Here is a 26,100-nt window from a genome sequence, read left to right as displayed (position 1 = left end):
AGACAAAGCAAGCTTGTATGGCAGAGCAAGGCAGCAAGTGAGGGAATCCTGTGAGAGAAAATCTGTGGATAATTTGTGGGGTGGGGGTCTCAGTGCCTGGTTTGCAGATTGTGTGGGGGCTTCCCAATAAAGCAGGAGAGGCAGAAAGCTCCCACTCATTTCAGATCAAGTTCTGACAAATGACTAAACACCCGGATTTAGGTAGCTGCCAAAACCTATCCCCTTGTCCCCATTCCCACCCCATGTTAGGGAAATTGATTGGTAGATGTTTTCCCCACTGGCAGGAAATAGCCCCAATTGCTTTTTTTAAAATTTGTCCTACATTAAAGCTGTCACTTTAAATGTTACTCACTGACCTCATTACCAAGGCAGAAGAGAGATCAGTTGGCAGAAGAGATCAAGATATGCCAGCATACCTTTGTGTCCCCAAGTGGGCTAGAGTAGAGCATATTAAACTAGCTGTTAGGATGTGCAGGTTCCTCCCAATTGCCACCCAGCCCTGAGTTTCACATGGATGGTTTATCATCTGTTAATCTGAATTATTGTGTAGGGTGATTGTGAGGGATGAGAATCATGCCTGTCTCCTTAAATGTTGGGAAGAAAGATAGCATATAATTGTAAAAAGAATGTTTTAAAATCAAAGGAATGTGGCACTGTTACTGAGCATACCTATCTAGGTAGACCTACTTCTGAGCTGGCTGGATTAAAACCGTTAAATTAAGCATAAAACATTCTAGATTAAGGCAGGATATGCAGACACATTTTCTTCTGAATCATTGGCAAGTTCATAGAGTGTGATAGTAAAAGTTTAACACCTTATCTTACCTTATCTTCATCTGACACTCCCATTCATGCTGTTGATATACTTACATTTTAGCTCAAGTCTGATGAAGTCTGAATTCCCCCGATTCTCAAGGAACACTCCATCAGGGGCAGACGTTTTGAAATAGAAAGAAATGTCAGCACTCGTCTCCCCTTGGAAGGTGGAGAAGTGGAGATACGAAGATCGAGTAACAAATAATGCAGCATTCCAATAATTTTCTGTGAAGTACAGGAAAACATATTTCTTTTGAGTTATGTGCTACTTAAAATTAGAAGAAATAAACAATACTTTTTAAAAAGGGCCAGAAAGCTAAGGTTATTTATTTATTTATTTATTTATATTTATTTATTTTCTATCCCGTCCTTATTATTTTTCTAAATAATTCAAGGCAGCGAACATACCCAATACTCCTTCCTCCTCCTATTTTCCCCACAACAAAACCCTGTGAGGTGAGTTGGGCTGAGAGAGAATGACTTGCCCAAGGTCACCCAGCCGGCTTTCATGCCTAAGGCAGGACTAGAACTCATAGTCTCCTGGTTTCTAGGCCAGAGCCTTAACCTCTAGGCCAGACAAGCTACAGTATTTGTCTTCTATATGAAAGGGAATAATAATAATTTTTAATTTAAAAAATTATTCATAATTTGATTCTTTCCATTGATAGATTGTTGCAGGTCACAGTTGCCTATAATTTCATGATCTTCACTGTTGCTGTTCATGATAGAAAATTTACTATTTACTAGAAAATTCTGCTTACTCTTGATTAACAAGGGTGCATATTGCTCAGCTGCCAAGCTACTGGAAGCTTCCCTTGGCTAAATCATACCTGAAACAAACATGTGAAGAGATTAATGGAATTCCTGAAGGCCAACATTACATCCTTTTGTGATGAGGCTTTATGAATTTCATTACAATTAAGTTAAAGCAAAAATTCCCAGCGCAACTATTTTTTTTAGATAAACTGTAGTGAGATGAAAGCAAAAAATATTTCTATGAAATCTTGAAGTCTAACAAACACAGTATAACTGATGTTTGGAGGGTTTATAGGCAGAAGTGCAAGAAACCCCTAAAGTTTACAAACTGAACTAAAAAAGCCAAACAACATACATATAGCTGGAGGCATAATATACAAAGAGCATAAATGAATATCAGGTCTAACCAAGCACACAGAAGAAATAAGTTTGGAAAAGCACTAGGTCTCTAGCTATTCTTAACTTATCTCAGTGAAAGTGAAGAAAGCTTAGTTTACTTAGTTACGAGATAAAGTTGCCCCTGCCCACCTAATGTGGTAATACTTCAACTATCTTTAGACCTTTAATCAGAGACTACTGAGAAAGAAGACTTTGGAAGAAGGAATGACGCAGAGGAGAAGAATTAGGAGGCAGGCGACTGCAAGGAAGAAAAATATTGCAACAAGTTATTTTCTGAAGGGTGGGGGATACACTGAAACCCCATGTCTCCACCAAGAATTATTCAATTGGTGTGGATTTCAACCTCCATAAAGATGATTTTTTATATGAAAAGAGTAACTTCATAGATTTTAATATCCATGAATGAAACAAAAATAATACTAAGAAGAAGAAGAAGAAGAAACAAATGCATTGTAAGAGCATGCAAATAATATAGTTATCATATTAAATAGCCTAATTTCTCTGAAAAGTATATATTTGAGTTTTGAAACCCAGAAAAAGTTAGGCTGGATTTTCATGGGAAAGATGATGGGTGATTTTATCTTTTCCCCAAGTAACAAATGGCTCTTGATTATATACTTGCTTCAAATTATGCTATATGTATCTCCATCATTAATGATGAGTTTAGATGGAAAGTATCCAAAGGTCAAGCTAATTATAGGTTATGGGGAAAACTAGATAGGTAAAGGTAAAGAGTAAAGATAGCTGCACAAAAGTGCTATCCTCCACTCCTCGAGCTGGCAGAAAAGTATGCCAACATAAATTGTGCTACCCTCATTGCTGATCCCTATTCTGCTATAGGAATCAGAACAGCAGTGGTCTTATTTTTACTGATTTAATGCAGGACAAATTAAAGAATGTGCTGGATTCCCTTGGGGTTTATTTTCCTTCCCAACAATAATTACCTGGTTGTGAAAAAACAATGACCCACCACTCTCTGTAATGTACCTTCGTGCAGGTTTGAGAAGTGTAGGCAGGTGCTTGAGATGGCATATTTGTCCTGTTCAGACTATGAGGCGGCCAGACAGGTTTATTATCAAAACTACTCTTTATTACAGCAACTATTTATAATAAGTCCTTGTGGTCAAGAGATAAGCTGGTTCTGATCAAGACCACATGGGCAACAACAGGAGGACCGGCAAAGTCGCAGGAGGAGACTGTAGCAAAACAGCTAAGCAGGGTTCACTGACCGGAGCTGTGGAACTGGAAGAAGCTAGGGCACATGGCACAACTGGAACTGGAGATAATTGTCCGCAATTTGGAACACCACCCGAACTAGGCTGGCACCTGGAAGCTAGGTGAGACTGAACTGGAACCGCTGGGCAAGCCTTGGCTCTAGACGCAGGACTGGGTACACTGGGCTGAAGAGACAGAACAAGGCTGATAACTCGAAACAAGACTGGACTTAGCTGAAGACTCTGGGCTCTGCTGGAAGCTTGGCACATGACTAGGCTGGACTGGAGGTTCTTGACTAGGTGGATGGCTTGAAACACGACTGAACTGGACTACAGGTTCTAGACAAGGTTGAGAATCCAGATCACAACAAGATAGGTCTAAAGTTCCTGAACAACGTTGAGCAACTGAAACACAGCTAGACTGGACTGAAGATCATGGGCAAGGCTGGGGGCATAGACTACGATGAAACTGGACTGAAGTTTCTGGACAAGGCTGGAAGCTTGAAGTAAGGCTGGAAGCACGCCTGGACCTGCAGAATGGTGGCAGTGAGGTCTGAAGCTGGACACAAGGCTGAGGTTGCTGGATTCAGCAGGGAGAAGATCCTCTGTGGCAGCAGTTGCAGGATACAGATCCTCTTCAGTAGGAAATGCAGGCGCTGATTCCCCTCTAGCTACAGATGGGGTTTCCAATGCTGGTAAGGACTCTTCCACAGGGGCTGTGAGCTCGAAGGATCAGTTGTCTCCAGCAGTTTGCTCTTCATGTGTCTGCCTTTTATGCCGATCCTTTGTGCTCCTATTCCCTTCTGCAGCCAATCAGGCTGCCTTCTCCTTCGTGCACTGATTGGAGGATTCAAATCCTCCTCCAAAGACTGGCCAATCAGCATCTGCAACTTCTCCTGTGCTGCTGAGTCATTTCTGGGTTTTGCTTTCCTGGTTTCTGCCTGGTAAGTTTCTGTTTCCCCTTCTGACTCAGAAAGAGTTTTGTTTTCTGAGTCAGAGGCTGGCTGAAACCTCACAATATTTAATCACCTGTCAAGTTACCTGACAAACAGGTTGCAAGCACAGAGATCCACCTGTGACCTATTAGTTAGGTTACTTCTGAACGTGTGTAGAGCTCTTCTGAAAGAGTGCTAAACGCATGCCCAGTTATACAAGTTAACATATCACAGGTATGGAAGAGAAGTGTGGGGTAAAGTGGAAGGGAGTGATTGATAATGAGTAGCTCCATCATCAACTAATGTTTCATGGATATGGTATTGTTGTGTTGTTGTATTGTTGTATGCCACCCAGAGTTGCCTTGTGTGAGATGAGCGGCCATATAAAGGTAAGCAATAAATAAATAAATAAGCAACAAAGGAGGCCAGTTCTGACCTTGTGGCTGGTAGCATCAGGAAGTAACCAGTGGACTGCAATTGTGATTGGCTCACATATAATAATGGCATCACCATGGTATCAAAGCCAGAATGGGGTAGACAGAATGGAGTTGACAGACCCATCTCCCTTCCCCCCAGTAATAAAAACAATAAAATTATGGCATTGCCAAACATTCTTGCTGGCAAAAACCAATGAAAAACATGTAATGCTCCTAACAGTAACAGTATCCATGTCAGCCCCATGAGGTAGACCAAATCAGAAAATCAACTCCCCAGGAAGACAAGAGCTACATTTTATTGAGATTGCCTGTAATAACTAAATCTTGCAAGTCTGATTGCACTATACCTCCCCTCCTTCTTTTACCCAAGTGAATTGGGGAAGCAGAATCGGAGCTGCTTCTGAATATTACCTTATTTCCCAGGACTTGAACATTTCAGTCCCCTTTGCCTAGGTAACGGCTCTTGCATATTTATGTCAGGGTCATCTTCCTTACTCTTCACAGTCCACAACACAGAGCTGGCAGAAACTGGGTGTCATCCCTGACTGAAAACCTTCTGGGCATCAGGGCCTGGTTGTTTCTCAAGAACAGCTAAACCCGTGGTTATAAGACATCTATGTAAGACCTGACAAGCACTTTTGAAATCACAGGTGGGGCACTGTCCTGCCTCTCCTGTAAACCCAAACCAAGTGGACATGAAGGGCATTTTCCAGCAACAGGAGAGACAAGGTGCACCTGCAACAGCTTAAAGTGGCCAGTAGGAATTAGGTAGATCTCAGCAAGCATATTGTCAATGAAGCTTGCCAGATGTTATCAGTAGCAAAATTTGTGCTGGGATATGGGGAGAAACACTGTTTTAAAAATGGAACAGCCAAGAATGACTTTAAGCTGCCTCATCTCGAGGCTAGGGATGAAAGAAAGACTACATTGTTAGGCAAAATGATGGCAGCAAAACAGTTACTCTGGCATGTTCAGGCCATGACTGATAAACATGATGACTCATGTTCAGACATGAGATGAGCCCCTCAATACAGCTTTTGACACACAGAGAAATAGATATAATAGATAATCTAATTTTTTAAAAGGAGCTTTCTGGCAACATCACATTCTGACAACATTTTGGTGAAGTGGAGGTGCATTAATGTGTGGGAGGGATTAAGTGGCATAGAACATGTGTGGACCAATTAAGCAAGTGGGAATATCATGCTTCACATGTCAGTAGGACAAGATTTGCCATTTCCATGGCTTGGGACTAAGGGGCTAGAATTTGGAGGATTGCTTATGTCCTTTAAAACAGGATTCAACTGGTTTGGCAGCTTATTCTATGGTTTCCATGTTTTTACCTCTTTAAAATGGCAGATTCAAAATACAGCTGTTGCAGGGACCATAGAAACGTGTGCCACATTTACTTAGACCATGACATTTTTAGTAATATAAATTTAAAACAGAAAACAGTATTTGATGGGATCATAATGACTTCCCAGAACTGGGATCATAATGACTTTCCAGAACACAAAGTTTTCCAGAACTTAAAAAATTCTTAGAAGATTTTAAAGTCTGATATGACTCAGCCATTTCCTTCATTCTATTTAACATTTTCCAGTATTTACTAGGCATACATGAATTTTAAGAAGGAATTGTGGGAGTGGGGGGATGAAAGAAAAGTAATTACTGGGATGAAAACGAAGGATCATTAAAATCAGACCACTGATTTATGCATATATAGATAGTTTTTCATAGAATCATAGAGATGGAAGGGATCTTAGACATCTAGCCCAACTCTTGCACAGTACAGGATCCGCTAGAGATCTCTGACAGACAACTACCCATCGTACATTTAAAGATCTTCAGCAAAGTAGAACCCACACTTCATGTCATAGTCTGTGTTACAAAAATAAAATATTGGAAGAGATTGAGGAATGGAATTTGAACCTGAGGAAAAATGCAGATGTGCAGACGAAGGTGAAAAACAAGAAGACCACCTGACTGTGTCTGGGAACCAGCTGCCAAGATGAGAACTGTCATGCTGCAGGTCACAAGGACACTATCCACCAAGGTCAAAGTAGGCATGGAGTGACAGCTGCTGGCAGCAGTCACGTAACAGTCAAAGAAGGGTTGAGGTGATGTGGAAAGGAACATTTGACGGATACTGCTGGCAAGGGATTAAAAGGTAAGCTGTAAGGAACTCCATTCTGAGAGACTTCACTATCCATACAGGTTACCACTGGATTTTGGCATCCTCGTCTCTCTCAATATCCCAAAAGAAACTTGAAACCTAAACATTATTGCAGCCAAAGCCCAACATAGAATAATGCAATATAAAAAGTAGAAAAATCGTATGATGAAGTGGGGGAAATGTACATAACCAATCAGGTTATGAAGTTACAGGTCAGAGCTGCCACGATAGGCACTAAAAACTAAAATAATAAAAAATTCAAAGCTATAAGAATTTATAATAGGGAAACTAATCCTGAATACAGATAAAAACCCTGTCTAAGGGGCAAAAAAGTTATCGGTGATATTTTTGGAGGAACCAACATCTTGGTCTTACATGCTGCCACAGAACATTTTGCTATATTATATGTTATGGTAGAGCTCTTGTCAGACAATAGGAAAGGTTATGTACAAATGCCTGGGACAACCTGGAAGTGCACTAACAGTGGTGTAATATAAATACTTTGAAATGACTATAATATTGACAAGTAAGTAGCACATGCTCAGTTGTTTCTACCTCCCCATCCTCACAGGGGTACAACTGTTCTGGAAGGGTTTTTTAAAAAAAAAATATTGTCCCTCTAGTACCACCAAAGGATGGGCACTCCATCTTGCCAGGGTAAAGATTCTTCTATGCCCTGAGTAAACTAATTCTGTGAGGTATGAGGGAGGTTTTAGAAGATCCCTTATGTGCTGCTCCACTGGCAGTTTAGGAGCTCTGCTTGGATCACTCTGGCATTCTACATCCATAATATATTAATAAGTGACACTGTCTGATCATAGCCTCTTTTTAATACTTCTTGTGGAAAAAGACCATATATCTGTAATATGCTTGCAAGGGAAGTTATGCAGTAAAACTGATAGTCATCTGACAGCATTAGGGTGAGGGTGGGTGGAAAGGGAAAAAGAACAAATTTCAAACAGTAGATAGTTAAGAGCCAGTCTCTGGCCTCTACCTTCATCATAGCTGATTCAAGATGTAAGGGCGCATTAAAGACACAGCACAAACACTGCCTGAGGAATTTCGACTGGACTCATTCCAGGAGGGCAAAGTTGGGGAATGATCCAAGCTGTGCTCCACAGGTGAGATGAACCAAAACACCCTGACCAATTCATAGTCGGGGAAGAGATAAGTATCTGAGTGTATGTTCATGAGTGCATGCAGTGCTTAAGCAAACTATATCCAATAAAAGCTCTGTAGGCTTATAGAGACTTTATGCACACTGTGTCCTTTCTCCGGAGCACTGCAATTATTGTGTAAGATCCTGAAATAAGTGTGTCTTTCACTTGAAAGTGTGTGAATGAATTCCCTAATAAACTCAATCCCATCCCAAACCATCAGCCCTCCTCCACTGACTAGAACTGTGTGCTACTATGCCTCAGCAGGTAGGGAGGTATGCCTCTTAGGTAGATCACAAGGGAGGTGACCTGCACATGTGCCTGAGTGGGGAGTTCGAAAAAGAATGGGAGAACTATATGCAGAGATAAGATTGTCCTAGGAAAGTAACTAACCTTCACAGAAAGAGAACTACTATTGTTGTCCAGCTCTATCAACATGGAGAGAGCTGGCTTATGGAATCGCCAAGGGTCGGATACGACTGAATAGATAATTTGATTCAATTGTTATCCAAGACTTTCGGTTCTGAAATCTCAAGGAATGGTGTGTGTGAAACCCTGAATATAAATGGAGGAATTTGTAACAGCTGTTCAACTGGCTGACAGCTTGTACAGTTCTTTATGATGTCTCTTCTGAACCTACTTCCTTGCAGTCTTATCCAATTGTTTTTGGTCCTGCCCTTTGGGACAATAGAAAATAACTTTATTCTCTTTTCTATCTGACAGCCTTTCATGTACTTGGGTGTATCTTCAGTTGTCTTTTCTTAGGCTAAATATGCCAGAACTTTTAACAGTCCTTAAGAGTATTTGCTTCCCAGACTCCATACCATCTTGATAGTCAACCTCTGACCTCACTTCAGTTCGTCACTGTCCTTCTGGAACTGTGGTGAGTTCCAAGTGGAGTCTGATTAAGCAGCATACAGTGGAACAATAACTCCATGGTGGACTCTGTGCTCCTATTAATGCACCCTGTAATAGCTTTTGTCTCTGTAGCAGTTGCATCACACTGATGGCTCATTTTAACTTATGTTTGACAAAGACCACCCAGATTCCTTTCACATGTACTGCTACCAAGCCAGGTTTCCCACATTCTATACTTGTGCCTTTCACTTTTCCAACCCATGAGAGATTGTGGTTAGACTGAGAAAATAATGGAAAGGAGATGAGATTAGTTAAGAGCTAAATGGGAAACCCATTGGTAGCTTATCTTATAAAAGCTTAAGTTGCAAGAAACTTGGAAAGAAGCATTGTAAATAATTGAAAGAGTCTTAGCTTTAAAGGAACTCACTATAAATGAGGCCTAGAAATTCCATTTGCAGTTTCCAGGATTCTGTATTTATGCACTTAGCATTAAAGATAATTCACTGAAGTCTGTATAATTCTTGCTTCCTTGATCTTAGCCAGTTTTTGTGCGGCTTGACATTACCCTAGTACAGAATTTTATCCCTGTTAAATTCAAACTAATTCATTTTAGCCTAATGCTCAAACTTGTTTAGATCTTTTTGAATCTTCTCTTTCTCCTCTAAAGTATCAACGATCCCTCCCAACTTTATGTAATTCCAAACCTGATAAACATCCCCTCACTCCTTCTTCCAAGCATTGATAAAAATGTTGAATAATACAGGGCCTGGGACAGAGCCCTATGGCATTTCATATGGTATTTCCCATCAAGATGTAGTGAAGCCATTAACTAACACTCTTTGGGGGAAGTCATTCAGCCCACTGTGAGTCCACCTAACATCTAGCTCATCTTTTACCATTTTATTCAGAATATTGTGAGAGATTTTGCTAAGGTACACTACGTCTGTATCTGTAATTCCCCATGTCTATTAAACACTGTCAATTCCCTTCATTATGATAGTGGGGCAAAAATGCCACCAAAAGTGCCAGCTGTTACAAACTGCAGATGGAGCCTATAATCTACCATACTATTCTCACATGCTTTTCTTCACCACAAGCTGTTCAATGACAGTTTAATAGGAACTATGCAAGTAAAATAGGGTGCTCAAAGCTGGGATTCTTTGATTTTACATAACTGTCATTAGTGCTTGTTGGATAACTCTACAGAGTAGTGGGGTTTCTATTAATAACTTTTATCTAATTCATATGTTACTTTTATTCATAGGAATGCATGCTGCTGTTTCCATGTATAAAGAAAATATTTTAACTTATTCAAGTTAAACTATCTATATTCATGATGTTTTATCCAGTAATATTACCAAAGACCCCTCCCTAAACTGAAGAGCTTACATGTAAAATTAGGGGTGTGGTGTGGGTGGAGAGGGGAAAAAAAGGTAGATGTGAAACAAGATGAAGAGGCAGGAATCACGAAGCACAAATATAAGCAAACAGACTCAGCATTCATGGTAGTGGAGAGTAAGAACTAAAGGCTTAGCAGAAGAAACTGGTATTTAAACACAAAGAGAGAGAGGGAGAGAAAGCAAGAAATGGAACAGATGTTGTTGCACATACATATAATTATATGCTATGTAACTTGTCCCTCATAGATCCTTTTTCCAGAAAAACACTCCTGGGCTCCAGGAAAACCTGCCTGAGCCCGAAAAAAGTGCCACGTTGTCAGTTCTGCCCGCAGAGCCTGCAGGCACAGTTCTTCAGTCTGCCATGTCCCCACTGGAAGTCCCAGGGTTTTTTTTTTTAGATATGCATCCAAAAATAAAAAAAACATATCTATACACAAATTACGTTTTGGATTGACACAGGATGTGTTTTGGGGGAAACTACTGGATTTGGGGCAATCTACTGGAATGCAGCAGTGGATAAAATAAATAGAATAAATGGTAGTGAAGAAAAAGCAACCCTGTATGCAAAACCTAAAAGGGATAGGAATGATGGGAAAAAACAAAAGCAAAGCAGATGCTAATGCTGGGCATGCATTATGTCCCTAATTCAGTCATTCACTGTTTTAATTAAAAGCTTTGAATAGCCACTACTAATCTGAGTAAATAACAGATGGACAATGGTTTGCTTAAGAAAACATCGTTGTAATGTTATTAGTTTAATATAGGTAAAGGCAGGGGAACAAACATTTCATCTTTATATCTTAAACTCTGGATTGATTTTGCCTTGAAAATGCAATCAAGCTCAACTCCAGCTCCATCAGACAATAATAAACAATTAAAATCTATCAATATCTTTCAGTTATTTTGGTCAAATGGAGTTTCCATCTAACATAGGCAATGTATATCTAATTTATTTTATTTAAATCTATTCTAATTTTTGACCTCTACAGAGGGGAGAAGAAACATTTTCAAATCAAAAGGTATAACACCTTAAATCTTAAGAATGATGTTGGAGATAGTAGTTTGGGAATGTTGTTGTCTTCATGCCAAGGATTTTCTGAATTGCAATTTTTGGAAACCAAATGACAAAACAGATGAATCTTGTGGTCCATGATTGGTTTTAAACACACCTCCCCCCAATCTCTGTACAGAAAATGCAGAATGTTAATCATGAACACCACTGGTTTTCATAAAGGACGATCTGAGAAAGTAGACTATGAACCTAAACTTGACTGTGGTACCTAGTCAAGTCATAAACATGAGCATCTCTAATCCATGAAAACTGATATCTTCTCCTTCAATCCTGCAAACCTGAAGACCAGAACTAGCACTTTTATAAGAGCATGAGATAAAATTGGAAAAGAATGCCTTTTGCATGTGGAATCCAAATTCTAGGGAGAAGTCAGAGAAGATGAGATTCCTGGAAATGGGTTGTCTTCTGGAATTAAACTGATTCCTGTATCCAGTAAGGAAATTGGTTCCAAGGCAAGCAAGATAAGTAGTCAGGACTATCTAATACAGCATGAAAACTATATGCCTGAAAAAAAGATAATCCTTTGGGAATATTCTACAAAGTAGTAAGCCTATAAAACACCTCATCTATATACTACTAAAACTCTTCTGTCTGTTTGTAACCTTCAACTGGGTGAAACCATGCATCATAGGGAACAATTTTTGAAGCAAGGTACCTAAAATGGACTAACTTACAGAATGCTGGGACCAATTACTCCCATTGGAATTAAAGTTGGCAAAGTTGTTGCCACTTCAGTGCCACTGCGCTGTTGCTACTTCAGCACTGCTGTGCTGCCGTGCTCAGCCATGGTCATGTGATCTTCATTTCCAACGCTCCCTGACAGCTTACCACAAGTCAATGGGGAAGCCAGCAGGAAGTGTAAACTCAACTATGATTATTGGCATTCCCTGCCAGCTTCCCACAAGCAAAGACTTTGCTTGTGGGAAGCATGCAGGGAGAAAGTCAATGGGGAAGCTGGCAGGGAAGGTCACAAGTTGCTTGGGTAAGTCTTTCCCACCCACATGCTCTCTCCCAGTTGCTCTTTGCTTGCACTGTGGCAGCCACTCACGCATCCTTGCACACCCTCCTTGACTCTTGCTGCACCTCTTGAGTACCCCTTCGCACCCTTCTGCACCCTTCCCAACCCTCCCTGCACCTCTCTTGTACCCCCTCACTCCCTCCCCCACCTGGCAACAGCCCCTTACCTGCCTGCTGGCCTTGGCCTTGCAACTTCCTGCTGGCTTCCCTGCTGACTTTCTCCCTGCAAGCTTCCCATAAGCAAAGTCAATGGGGAAGCTAGCAGGAATTCTAAACTCTTCTGAGGTGGTCAGTGCTGCTGCACTGCTGTGGCTTTAGCACCACTTTGCTGCCATGGTCAGCTGCAGTCACTTGATCCTCATTTCAAATGCTCCTTGACAGCTTCCCACAAGTCAACAGGGATTCAAAACTCTTCTGAGGTGATGATGGCACCATACAGCATTGTGGCAAAAAAATAAAAATAAAAATAAATAAAAATAAATATATTGTCAGCATAATTATGTCATGTGAAAAGAGATGGGGGTCATCAAGAGGAAATGATGCTGATAGAGAATTCATGCATCAAAAAATCCTGCTTATGGAGAAGCTTTGCCAAATATCAATTGAAGACAAACATGTGATTAAGTGAGGGAGAAGGAAGATATTCTAAGTTCTTACTGGATGTTGGAGAAGACAAGATTCAGAAAAATGAAAATGATGAAATGGAATTACCTGAAGATATGTTTCTGCCAGCAAGAACTATGGAACGATGCTTCCCTGGAATCATGAAAGAATATTGTTCCTTCAGTGCCATCAGTGAAGGAGCTAATGCCACTCCAACAGAATTCCTTGATTCACTTGAACTCTCTGGATTGCCACCACATAAACTAGAATTGAAGATAGGATCTCCCATCATTTTAAAGAGGAATTTGGATCTCCCAAGGCTTTGCAATGGAACGTGGATGATTGTGGAAGAACTCCACAAGAATGTCATTGTAGCAAAGATAAACATTGGTGTGTTCAAAAATGATGTGTCATGATTCCAAGAATTATGCTCAATTTATCAGAAGTTGAAGATGTCCCTCTTCAGCAGACCCAGTTCCCAATACAGTCATGCTTTGCTCTCACTATATATAAAGTGCAAGGACAAACCATGGAGAATGAGCTGATTTATCTGGATAAACCTGTATTCCAGCATAGTCAGCTGTATGTTGCTTTAAGTTAAAGAAAAAGAAGTGAAAACATTAGAGTATTCTTAAAGGATGGCAGATCAACCAGAAATGTCATCAAAAGCATCCTTTGTTAAATGAAAAGCATCTATATTTCACTTGCTACGCATCCTTCTTCTTTAATAAACTGATGTTTTCTTCTTTAATTTTCAAACCAAAATAATAGCAATCTGCCTGTGGTCATTCTGTTTCGCTGTTTAGGTAAGGAAATATCTCTGAAAGGAAGACCAACAGGTCATGGGTTGTCTAGTCCTATGTATGAACAGGAAGAGAAGAATGCATTCATTTAGGCTAGTCAGCATGCCTTCTCTTCTCCTTCTCAAATAGTGTACTTGCTTGTAGATTTCTTATAGACTACAGATTCCACAATGCTTTACAAAAGAGACAAAAAGAAAGGACACAGGGATAGGAAGAGTAGGCCAACAAAATGGAAACTCAGAAATTATTGTAAGGATGTAAAAAATGTTCTATTCAGGAATGTTCCAGTTTTCTTCTGGATCATGATGACCCATCATTCCAGGAATAGCTCATAGGCTTTCTGGAAATGAATCATCCAGAACAGGAACTGGTTTGGGGTGTTCAGTGCTAGACCACATCTGGAGCACCATGAACTGTGTCCTGTCTGATATGAGTTACTTCTGGAAAGTTTCTGGACCACTTCTCACTTGGTTGGATCAGTGTGGCCTGAGGGGAAATTGGAACTGAAACATATTGCCTCCAGAATGGGATATTTTCCTGTAGAGGACTGCAGAGTTGACCTTGAAGAAGGAATGCAAAAACCATTAGTGAAACATGAATTAAGCCTGAGAAGACAAGGTAGTGTGAGGAAGTAACTTAAGATTGCTCCTCCTTGACTTTCTTTGTATAAGAGGGATGGAAGGGGAAATGTTGTCAGGCTTTCAAGATTCTGTCATTATAACCTGTATCAATAAAGTATTCCAGCATTTCTTGTAGAGTCCATTTCTGACCTGGCCTATCCTGAATGTCTGACATCAATCTGAGGCTTTCAATTCCTAACAAAACCTTTCAGCAATGAAACAGAGCACCTTGGCAGAAGATGGTAGACCTCTGGATGTCATCTGCCAGAGATCCTATAGTAGTTAATTCCTGCACTGGGCATGGGTCTGGACCAGATAGCCAATGTCCCTTTCAGCGTTACATTCTATGATTCTAAACGTACTTTAATATATGACAGCTTCAAACTCAGCTATAGGGATTCGTTTCTATGGGTTGAGTAAATACATACAGTAAGTGGTGGGAAAGGATAGCCAATTGCCAATATGCTACTTAAATGAACATATTTTTTCTCCTCTTTATTTTATTGATTGGCAATATGTGGGGACTTAATTCAAACTTGGTTTCCAAGGAACTCCTCCTATAGTCCGTAAAATATAATAGTATGAATAGACAAAACCATTCCCTGCTTTTCCCAGTCATATCCTGAACTTAACTTAAAAATAAATATACTGTATTAGTCAAAGCAATTTCTGCCTTGTTTATACTCTACCCCATATTAGTTTATGGGATCATTAATGTAAGGAAATGTGACTAAATTAAACATCTCAACTTGTTTGTACGTTCCTTGTATACTTCTCACCATCTGCTTTGTACATAAAATTGTTTATGTCTGGTTCAATTTAAGAACTGCTTTTTAATTACATAGGTGGAAATTGCTTAAGTTATCATTTCTTGTGTTTGTATTAGTGGTAAATAATCTTATGCTTTTCACAGTTCTATCAGTCCATTTGAAGGGATTTAGATAATGTGTAATTTATACCCATCTCTCATTATTTAGCACGGTAGAGAGAAGTTGAAGCTCTGCCTTCCTGAAGATATTTATCTGTTTTAGAAAGTTGATTGTCAGATTCTTACATCAAATTTAAAGGATTAAATTATGATTTAAGAAACCATGTGGTTATCTGTTAGCTTCCAGTATCAATTTAAGATGCTTGTGTTTCCCTAATACATATTGAATGGCTCCAAAACTCCTCCCCCTCCCCCCACCCCTTCCCCCCTTATCCGTATAAAGTCAGGCGTCTGACTGGGATAACTGCTAGGAAATTCTATGAGAGCTTTTCCCAGCCTAGGCACTCTGCAGTTTATTGGAATCCACCACTATAGTTAATGAGAGAAGCATAATATTTATTTTAATTATTCATTAGAGTATTTCTCTACTGCCATACTTCTTGTCACCTAAGGTGGTTTACAAAATAAACACAGAGCATGATACATTCAGTAAAATTACATTTGTGACCCAGGTCCACTGTCTGCTCTGAGAGACCATCAGACTAAGATGGTGAATTGCAAGCAAAATGAAAGCTCCTTTTACCTCAGTGGGCAAGATATTTATTTATTTATTTGTCATATTTCTTTACCACCCATCTTGTAATGGTAAACTCTGGGCAGTTTACAAACAGTTAAAAATAGAATAATAACATCTTGTTAAAGTAAAACTATGTATGTATATATGTATGTATGTGTATGTGTGTGTGTGTGTGTGTGTGTCTCTGTGTGTTTGTGTGTGTATAATATAAAGTGCAAAATATAAAATATAAAATTCAAGATGGCAAATAACAATGTTATCATTGGCCCCATCAAGGTGCCAACCACCCCCAAGGTTGGCTATCCCCCCTCCCGCCCCAAGCAAGGTGGCACAACCAGGTCTTAACCCCCTTCTGGAAATCCAGGAGAGTGGGGCCCTGCCTTACCTCTGGAGGTAACTTGTTCCAAAGGGCAGGTACTGTCATGAGCACTGATGGTGAGCAGGAGGGGGCCCCTATCCAGGGGGGAAAACGCATGCGTAGTAGTGAGGAGTTGAGCAGTCATTCAAAGAGACACAGAACAGATCCGCCTTGACTTTTGGGGTTTATCTGTATGGGTTTTCTCATGCTTCTTCAGTTTGTTAGGATTTTCTGTCTAATGTAGCAGTAATAAAACACTAGAGACTTATTCCTTGTCTCAGTGTGGTTCCTGACTGTTAGGACAGGTACCATGGCAGAGAAGGCCCTCCTCCTGGACCTGCCAATTGACAATCTCTCATGGACAGGATCCATAACATGCCCTCTCTGCTTGACCAGGTCGATGTAATGGGGTGAGGTGGTTCCTCAGGTAGCAAGGCCCCATGCCATGTAGGGCTTTAAAGGTGATAACCAACACCTTGAATTGGACCTGGAAGCAAACAGGCACCCGATGCATCTCACGCAGCAACAGTGTTATATGCATCCTCCTTGGGGCTCCCAAGACTGCTTGTGCGGCCACATTCTGCACCAGCTGTAGCTTTCAGATACTCTTCAAGGGTAGCCCCATGTAGAGCACACTGCAATAGTCTATACAGGAGTTGACTAGGGCATGACTGACTGACTGGAGGGACTCCTGATCCAGGAAAGGGCATAACTGGTGCTCAACATGAGGCACAACAAAGCCTCCCCTGGCCACGACTGTCATCTGCTATTCGAGCAGGAGCTGTGAGTCCAGGAGAACCCCCAGGGACTGCACCAGAACTGTCTGGGGCAGTGCAACCCCATCTAGAGCCAAAGATGGAAGATTCCCTGATACCCGGGAGCCCCCAATTCACAGCCACTCCATCTTACCAGGGATCAGCTGAAGCCTGTTGTTCCCCATCCAGATCCCTACAGCCCCCAGGCACTGAGGGAGGGTGGTCACAGTATCACTTAAGTCACCCAGGATGGAGATGTATAATTGGGTATCATCAGCATATTGATGATACCTCATCCCATTGCGACGGATGATCTCACCCAGCGGTTTCAAGTAGATGTTAAAAAGAAGTGGAGAGAGTACTGAGTCCTGCAGCACCCCAACAAAGGAGGAGCTGCGAGCTGGATCTCTGGCTCCCTATCAACACCGATTGGGACCAGCCCTGGAGGAAGGAGGTGAACCAGTGCAACATTATGCCACCCACCCCCAACTCCCTGAGCTGACCCAAAAGGATACCATGGTTGATGGTATTGAAAGCCGCTGAGAGGTCAAGGACAGCCAGGATGGAGGCACTGACTCCATCCTGTCCCACCAGAGGTCATCCAAAAGTGTGACCAAAGCTGTTGACCTGACTGAAAAGGGTCCAGATAATCCGTTTCATCCAGGATCCTCTGGAACTGCAACACCACTACTTTCTCAACCACCTTCCCTAAAAAGGGGAGGTGGGAGACTAGAGAAAAATTGTCCAGTACAGTAGGGACCAGTGATGGTTTCTTGAGGAGGGGGTGCACCAGCGCCTCTTTAAAGGCAGCTGGGAACACTCCCCCCCCCAAAGAAGAATTTACTATCTCCTGGATCCACCCACCTGCCACCTCCCAAGCTGCCTTCACCAGCCAGGAGGGACAGGGATCTAGTTGGCAAGTGGTGGCATTTACAGTCTGGAGGATCCTGTCCACTTCCTCAGGCCCAACAGGATCAAACTGTTCCCAGATAACTGGGTAAGTACTCTCCCCAGCATCTCCCCAGACCCTGCTACACACTTGGCATATTCCATAGCATAGGGGCCACCATTGAGAAGGTGATCCTCTGAGTTCCCAGTTCTTTAACCTGAGGTTATCAGTGCTCAGATTGTACAAAAAGAAGTTTTTGGAAAAGTTGCTTTTTCACAGCTTCAGAAATGTAAAGGTTTGCTAGCCTAAGGACATTTTCTAGACAAGAAATGATTCTTTTGTTTTATTTTTCATTTTTTTAAAAAATTAAGTAAGTGTACAATGACTGGAGATACCTAAAGTGCCTCCAGTTAAAATGCACTTTTAAGCTATCTCATTTTTTCTTCAAACATCTTTTGTGAAAAAAAACAGAAGAAGTAGAGGGAATGCAGAGAAGAATTACAGATAGATGTCTCCCCCTCCTACATCCCCAGTTCCATGAACAAGACCAGGCAATAGTATAATTTAAAGATTTTAAATGGAAAGATGATCTAATTAAAGTTGTTCCTGAAATGTTTAACTATCTTATACATACATACATACATACATATTTAAAGATCATATTAATTTAACTTTCCTGCCCCAGTTACAAAGTATAGATTAAAACTTAAAAATTCAAAAAATGAAGGGTGAGAAAGAAAAAAGAAGAAAAATAAATCAAGGTAGATTTTGAGAGACTTTAACTGAATTGTCTTCAGGAAATGATACCTGCTGAGCTGAAGTGATTTCAATTTGTTTTAATTAACTTCTTCAAAAGTTTTGCTATGCTGCGTGAACTAAGCCATCAGAGAAATGCTTTCCAGTTACTAAGAGCTATATTTTCAGTATCAGCAAAATTCCACCAGAGGGCAGTAAGATATAAGATTTAAAGCAAATGTGCCTAAAGTCAGTTAGCCAGCAAAAAATAATTTTAAATGTAAATGTTTTCTATTTACACTTCATATGCATATGAACATGTTTTGTTTGTCCATATAGGCTTTTAAAAATATATTGGTTATTTTGAGGTGAAAGCGTGTTCCTTTTTAGTAAGTTTGATTAATGTTAGCATATTAAGTTTGATAAACATTCATGAGAAATGATTTGGTGTTCAGGATTCAGGAAGAAAGAATATAAAAGCTTCTTAGATGAATTTCTAGGATATTCAGGTGTTAACTTTGTTCAGACAAGAGATTCCCATGTTGAATTCACGGAGCAGATCTCCCAACGTCACACTGCATTGGAAGTCTTACTTAAGAGCCAGGCTCCATGAATACAGAATGACTTTCTGCAGCAGGGAGTCCTTATGTGTGACCTGGAAACCTGATTGTGCAGGCTTCCAGTTTACATGAAAGCATTCATGTACAGAATAAGGCTTCCTGCTGTAGACAGTTGGATGACTAGCTTTTCAATAATGTATGATTTAGTGAGCAAAGAGGCTGCTCACCACTACTGGTATGTTGAATGTCATGTGGAAATGAATTGCCTGAACATACTGCTGGCAAGCCGGCAGGCAATGTTCATCTTTGTATCCTAGCAAGACAACTGATGTTTCTTCTGAGGACCCAGTAAAATTCAAAGTTGAGTTATGTGACTCAAAACTCTAACTCCTGAAATCATCCAGAAGATATAGGGGCTAAGAAATTTATTCCCATGCAAAGTGACCATGGGGCAAAAGTGCTTTGCCTATTCCTTCTTGGGGATAAAAAGAAGGCTCAAGGCACTTCCATAACACCACCATTCTCATTCAATAAACCATTAGAAGCACTTTAAAGATTACTATGATCTTCACTTCTGCCATCTTGAAATGCTAACAACGAGAAGCAAAATAATCATCCTACTCCAAGTGGCTGCAAACCTGGCAGCAAGAAAAAAAAATCTTTAGGATTACAAAATAAACATTCAATCTTTTTGTGGACAAATCAACAGCTGACAATGTAATTCAAAACCAAATTGCATGTAACTAGGAACAGCTTGTATGTGCCTGTGTATCAAAAGAAGAGCTATATTCACATAACTGGTACTAAGCTTTTATATAAATGAACATTCTTTTGATAGAACAGACACCATGGTCTGAGTGCAAGTGCTTTGCACAAGTTATCAGTAGAAGCCAAAGATAAACCAATGGGCTCTGGTTTGTACTCAGTCAAGATCCAGGGAGTTTTCATAACAGATATAAAGAAGAAACATAAAACAACCAGAGCTTAATAATAGGTAATCAAAATGGCATACCTATACTTTATTTTTAGCCACTTTTTCTTCAAAATTCTTGCTATGGCTTTGAAACACACGTATATACAAATCATCAGCAAAGAAGAAAAATATCTTTAGTCTGGTGTATGACTAGTTTAGACTGAAATAAAAAAAGATGTTTTTGAAAAAATATCAGGATCCACACATTCTGTTCACATAGTCACTGTCATACTGACTTCAAAGTTTGGGTCAGTTTCCATAGTACTGAACAGCATAGTGATTTGTATGTCTGTGAAACCATCTTAGATCAAACACCACATATATGGGATCAGTCACAATGTTTGAATGCATATACATTTTAGGAATGTATAGATGCAAGTGTGAATAAGCTTGCATTGAAAATGTAATAAATGCCATGGCTGAACTCACATTATATGAATTCAGATGTGGAATTCATGATTTTTTTTCAACCCAATTCATGACACATTAGAAATGACGGGCTTCCTACCACAAATGAATGTGGCAAAATTAGACACGACTGCTTTTGATTACACAGATGATTATAGGATTTTCTATAGAAGTATAGTTAATTTTGTTTCATATAACACAGTCCTAAGAGCTTAGAGGATATAAACATGTAAAGGGAATGATGCATACATCCATCAATTTTTCTGAGTGAAGGACCAATTTGAACATCCATAAATCATTTAACATTAGTCACAGACATGTAAATGTTTGCATTATTAGTACAAATATCAAAACAAATGTTGACTTTAGAGCCAACATATAACTTTAGAAATATGATATAACTAGTTGCCAGCAATCTATGATTTAGTCCCAGATAGAATCACAGAGAAAAAATATATTCTATGTAACTTGTTCATCAAACTTTGCAAATCAGTATAATTGATTCTTTTTTCAGGACTGGATTTGAATTTAACAAAATCTTTCATCCTAGCTGACTGTGTTGAAAGGCTAAGGATTTTGATCCTCCTGTTTACTATTTTCATTCCTTAAAGGTAAAGGTAAAGGTTTCCCTTGACGTAAAGTCCAGTCGAATCCGACTCTAGGGGGCGGTGCTCATCTCCGTTTCTAAGCCATGGAGCCGGCGTTGTCATAGACACTTCCGGGTCATGTGGCCAGCATGACGACTCGGAACGCCGTTACCTTCCCGCCGAAGCGGTACCTATTGATCTACTCACATTTGCATGTTTTCGAACTGCTAGGTGAGCAGGAGCTGGGACGAGCAACGGGAGCTCACCCCGCCATGCGGTTTCGAACCGCCGACCTTCCGATCGGCAGCTCAGCGGTTTAACCCGCAGCGCCCTTAGGTGAAGATTATTCTGGAAGATTATCTATAGCCGGTACTTGCTTTCACAGAAATAGCACTAATTTTATTTAATGTATAATTGTAGATTTCTCTTGCTCATAACAGCCATTTCCTGTTCATAGTATATAGGATATTTTGTTGCATATCAAATGTGGATAATCTACAATTTATGGGTTTAGGGACTTTGTGTGTGGTCTCATACCATCCATCTGCAAATTCCCCATAACTTTACCATTGTTACTGTGACCTGGAAAAGGCAGCAAATGAAGGCATACTTTCCCAAACATGATCCTACTTCTAGCACTTCACCAAACAGCTGTTTGCCAAACTTCTGGAAATTGATCATGTTAGGGAAAACTACACAACAGAGGACTCCTTGTATGCCACAGCCCACCAAATACTTTTATTCAGATTTCCTGTTTCATCTAAAAAATTACTTTCATCTAGAGGTTTCAAAGTTATAAGGTCAAGCTCCAATCAGTTTAATCTCTCTGCAAAAATTCAGCTTCTGTTCAGAGGTAGGTTTATAAACTAGGAACGACACAGGCAGGGTTATCCAAACCTCAGTGGAAGGCTACTGCAAGTGGGCTAAAATGGGGCAGAGATCCCAGCCCATTGGAAGAAAGATTATCCGCCCTACAGGCAGATTATATTCACAGAAGACTTGAAAGGCATAGATTTATCATCAGTGTCACTGGTTACATATCTGGAAATGTGATTCTTTGGGGGAGCAAACTAATAGAGTTGATTTTGAAACCACTGAATCTAAAGTCCCTCTATTCACCCAAAGGTTTTCTGATTATACAGCTGATATATCTGATTTTCCTCTTGTGGGGACTTAAAATAACAAAGAGATGTCTTATCTTCATCATGGCTGGCATGAAAATGAAATGATTGGTAAAGTGAAAGATCTACAGCTTCATTTTGCTCCCATCCCAACCCCCTTTAATATTGCTGTGTTGTAGCTGTTGCCCATTACATTATTTAACAAATGAATTATTTTGGTTTCAGATTACAAGAATCATGAGGACTATTGTGTCTTTTAATTTTTTTTCTCTCATAAAACTGTTTCAGAATGAAAGCCAAGAGTTCGTAAGGAGCATTTGTTCAGCACTTAGCCACCATATTTCTTGATAGTAAACAATAGCACAACAAGATTTATTGTGGCTGTATTGACAGATTAAATTTTCTCAGTATGCATTTATGTTTAGAACTCTGGCAGACAAGCAATTTAGAATTCAAGGCATCCACATTTGCTCTGCAAAGCTTAGAAATAGAGCTTTGAGTTATATTCATTTATTTTCTGAAAACATAAATAGACCAAGTCTTGAGGGCACAACCATAGGTTCCCATGAATCTTATTAGAAGCACATATTGAATTTTTTTTCTCAAAATTTCTACAAGACATTTTTTGAAAATTTCTAAGTGAAGGCTGAAAGTAGTTCTTTTTTGCTATTTCAAGTAAATAGTGTAAATTTCAAATTCTTAACCATTATAGGGTGATTTATTCATAAACCATGCTGGAATATGCTTGCTCATTAAAATTTTAAATCTTGTTAAAATTCACTGTTATTGACAAAAGTTGCATTAAGAAGGCTGTATTTACTCCAAAATAAAATATGAAAAAGTAACAATACCCAACTAAAACTGGGGAGGGAGAAGACCTAATCCCCACCAGAGGCCATTAAAAACAACCTGGATTTCTGGGCCCCCACTCTGGCCTCACCTGCACTGACACCTATGGTTGAGTCTCCAAGGATTGGGGGCTTGTGATCATTGTTCCTATATATAAAGAAGAAAAAAAGGATGATCCTGTTAATAATAGACTGATTAGCTTCCTCAACACAATCAGCAAACTCTGTGCAAGACATCTACAATTAAAATTTCTGAACTGGCTGGAACAAGAAAACATACCTGCAGAGGAGCAAGCCGGCTTTAGGGAAGGCCAATCCTCCATTGAAAAATACTCCTTCCACAACACAACCTCCCTCTATGCCACTTTCATAGACTTCAAAGCAGCATTTGAGTTTAGTTCATATCCTCAGCTAAATGGTGTGAGAAGCTGGAGGCTTCCCTGATTGACTGACACCTACTTCATTTAATACATATGCTACATGAAGGGACCTCACTCAAAGTGAGATGTAACCCCCAGGGCCATCTCACCAGTGCCATTGAACTGAGAAAGGTACCAAGCAAGGCTGTATATTGGCCCCACTCTTACTCATTTTCTACATCAACTCCATGGTGGGCTATCTCCACAACATGAACCTTCTCTCCCCAAAACTTGCTGGGGGACACATCGCTGTTCTACTCTATGCAGAGGATGCAGCAATACTTTCAAGAACACCTATTCACCTTAAAAGAGTACTGAGAGCACTAGCATAGTACTGCAAGGAAGTCCTGCTACAACTCAATTATCAGAAAACTAAAAATATGGCATTTGCCAAAAGGCCCAAAAGCCATGCCTGGAGCATAGATGGCCACAAGATTGTGCAAGCGTCCTGTTTCAAACACATGGGAGTAGTCCATTTTGTCAGCAGTAGGAAAGCCCCCAGGGGCTATGTTGCTGAAAATGCACAGAGGAGCTCATCTGCCATCCTTAAATCCCTTAAGACAAGAGGTGGCCACTAAATACCTGCAGCTCTCAAATTATTTGAAGCCAAGTCGATAACACAACTTCTCTATGGTGCTCAGCTGGGTCCCTTCTCCACTTTTGCACCATTGGAACTTGTACAATCCAAATTTTTAAGATCAGCTCTTCAAGCCTCTAACTGTATCTCTAATGCTATCCTGCGACTAGAGACAGGCTTCATGGAAGTGGAAGCTAGAGTGACCATACTCATCTATTGGCTCAGACTTTTTTCCCCCTTGGCCTTGCCCCATTAACTATGACTGGTGATTTTCTATCCACATGGAAACAGGCAGTGGCAACTAAAATCTCATCCTTGGGCTTCTCTCCAGGTCTTCTCCTCAGCATGGGATATGTTCAGGCCAAAGCATTTATTAAATGGTGTGTAGCAGACACAGAGCATCAACTGGATCTAGCCAGGACCCCAAACTTTATTGCCAATGTATCCAACAGGTGCCCTGCCTCTCATATGGCATACCTAACTAAACCTGAAGTACCTAAACACAGAAGGGCCTTTACTCTGGCACAATGTCATGCCCTCCCCTCAGCTGTCCTCGAAGGCCAATACAGGAAGATTCCTTAGCTGGAGAGACAATGCCCCTGTGACTCTGGACACAGAGAAACAACAGAGTATGTGCTTCTCCAGTACCTGTACTACAGAGACATTCATACTAGCCTCATCTCACCATTACTGCATAAATACCCAACATTAATGGAAGAGCAGCCACAGGCAGGATCTTACTGCTTCTGACCCATAAAATCTAAAAGGACCAACATACCTGTCTCCTTTCTCCATCATGATGTGATCCTTCTCTAAAACCTGAGCTACACAAGCAGCAGAAGCATATGTTTTATTAATTGGTTTGATGATTTCAACATTATTTGTGTATGGCTATGGACACTTGTCATGAGGTTTTATTTCAGGGAATATCGACGAGATGCAAATGCAATGAATTTCAACAGAATAAGGCAGTTATTAACAAATGTATGATAAAATCTGACTACGTTCTGCTACTGTTCTTAAGGTCCATTCTCATGTAGCAATTTGTGTTTGCTTGTTCTGTTATGTGATAAGCTGTTTGGAAAACAGCTTTCCAGGTCAGATGTATAAGACTATAACAGTTAAACTAGGGATAAAACTATGGTTCATAAGATAAGAATATTACTTTACCTATGGGAAATCACAGTTCTGTTGCATTTGGACTCTGAAATATTAGACAAATCAATGTTCTTGGACTTTCTTAAGGTGACACACAGGCTTACTCATGCTATTCTGAATTATTGAATGGTGATTTATACATATGAACTGCTCAGAAATTCCCATTTTCTCAGTACAGTACTTCTTAATGTTACCAGTTCATGCAGACCCTAATCATTTGAAATATAATAATGGAGTGCCTAAAATCAAGATGTATCTGCTTGTTTGAACGTATCTCTAAAGGTAATACGTTAACAAGATATACAGGTCTAAAAATAAGTACTCACTTTTGAATTTTTTCATATCTTTGCTACTGAATGATATTGGAGGCCACAGTTGTTTAATGAGGAAACTTGCACACTTCCTTATCCCTTTAATTGAATAAACTAAATTAGGGGTTGATTTTTTTTTATAATGGCACTTCACATGTTGGATGAATTTGCTTATGTAATAAATGAAACAACACTAACTTGGTTCTGATTTGTTCAGTCCAACTCTTTTTACATACCAGTAGGACCCATGTGAACCCCTGACAGCATTCAGCAGAACCTTCAGCAAAGGTTCATAATATTCAAAAGGGAGCAAATCATTTTTACAGGACTGTGTTGTTGGAAAGTTGCTGGTCTTACTGCAAGTCAAATACTGAAATAGGCATAATGATGGGACACATGGAAAAGCATATCCCATATTGAATTCTTTCTTTTAAACATCATAATTGTATTCTTTTTAGATGTTTTCCCCCTGATCTTATTACTGCCTAAGACAGCAGTCCCCAACTTTTGAGTGAATGGTGGATTTAGTTGGAATTTTGAAAGTGGCTTCATCCACCACTAACAGAGGCAGGTTTCTAACTGACAGACTTTTCTCAGTACTATTTAGCATGAGATTTTTTAGATGCCATCTAC

The 26,100-nt window shown here is 40.0% G+C and overlaps 1 protein-coding gene across 1 annotated transcript in view; it reads right to left on the bottom strand.

Annotated features, from left to right (window-relative positions):
* The window catches only part of CNTNAP2 (contactin associated protein 2), a 1,282,126-nt gene that overhangs the window by 94,621 nt on the left and 1,161,405 nt on the right, over window positions 1-26,100 (bottom strand). Inside the window, exon 16 of the mRNA XM_063304201.1 lies at window positions 871-1,041. Coding sequence (XP_063160271.1) covers window positions 871-1,041 — 171 coding nt within the window. The remainder of the gene's footprint in view (window positions 1-870; window positions 1,042-26,100) is intronic.

The sequence above is a fragment of the Candoia aspera genome, chromosome 4, assembly GCF_035149785.1.
Source record: "Candoia aspera isolate rCanAsp1 chromosome 4, rCanAsp1.hap2, whole genome shotgun sequence".
Lineage (NCBI taxonomy): Eukaryota > Metazoa > Chordata > Lepidosauria > Squamata > Boidae > Candoia > Candoia aspera.
This window is presented reverse-complemented; position numbering and strand designations above follow the sequence as displayed.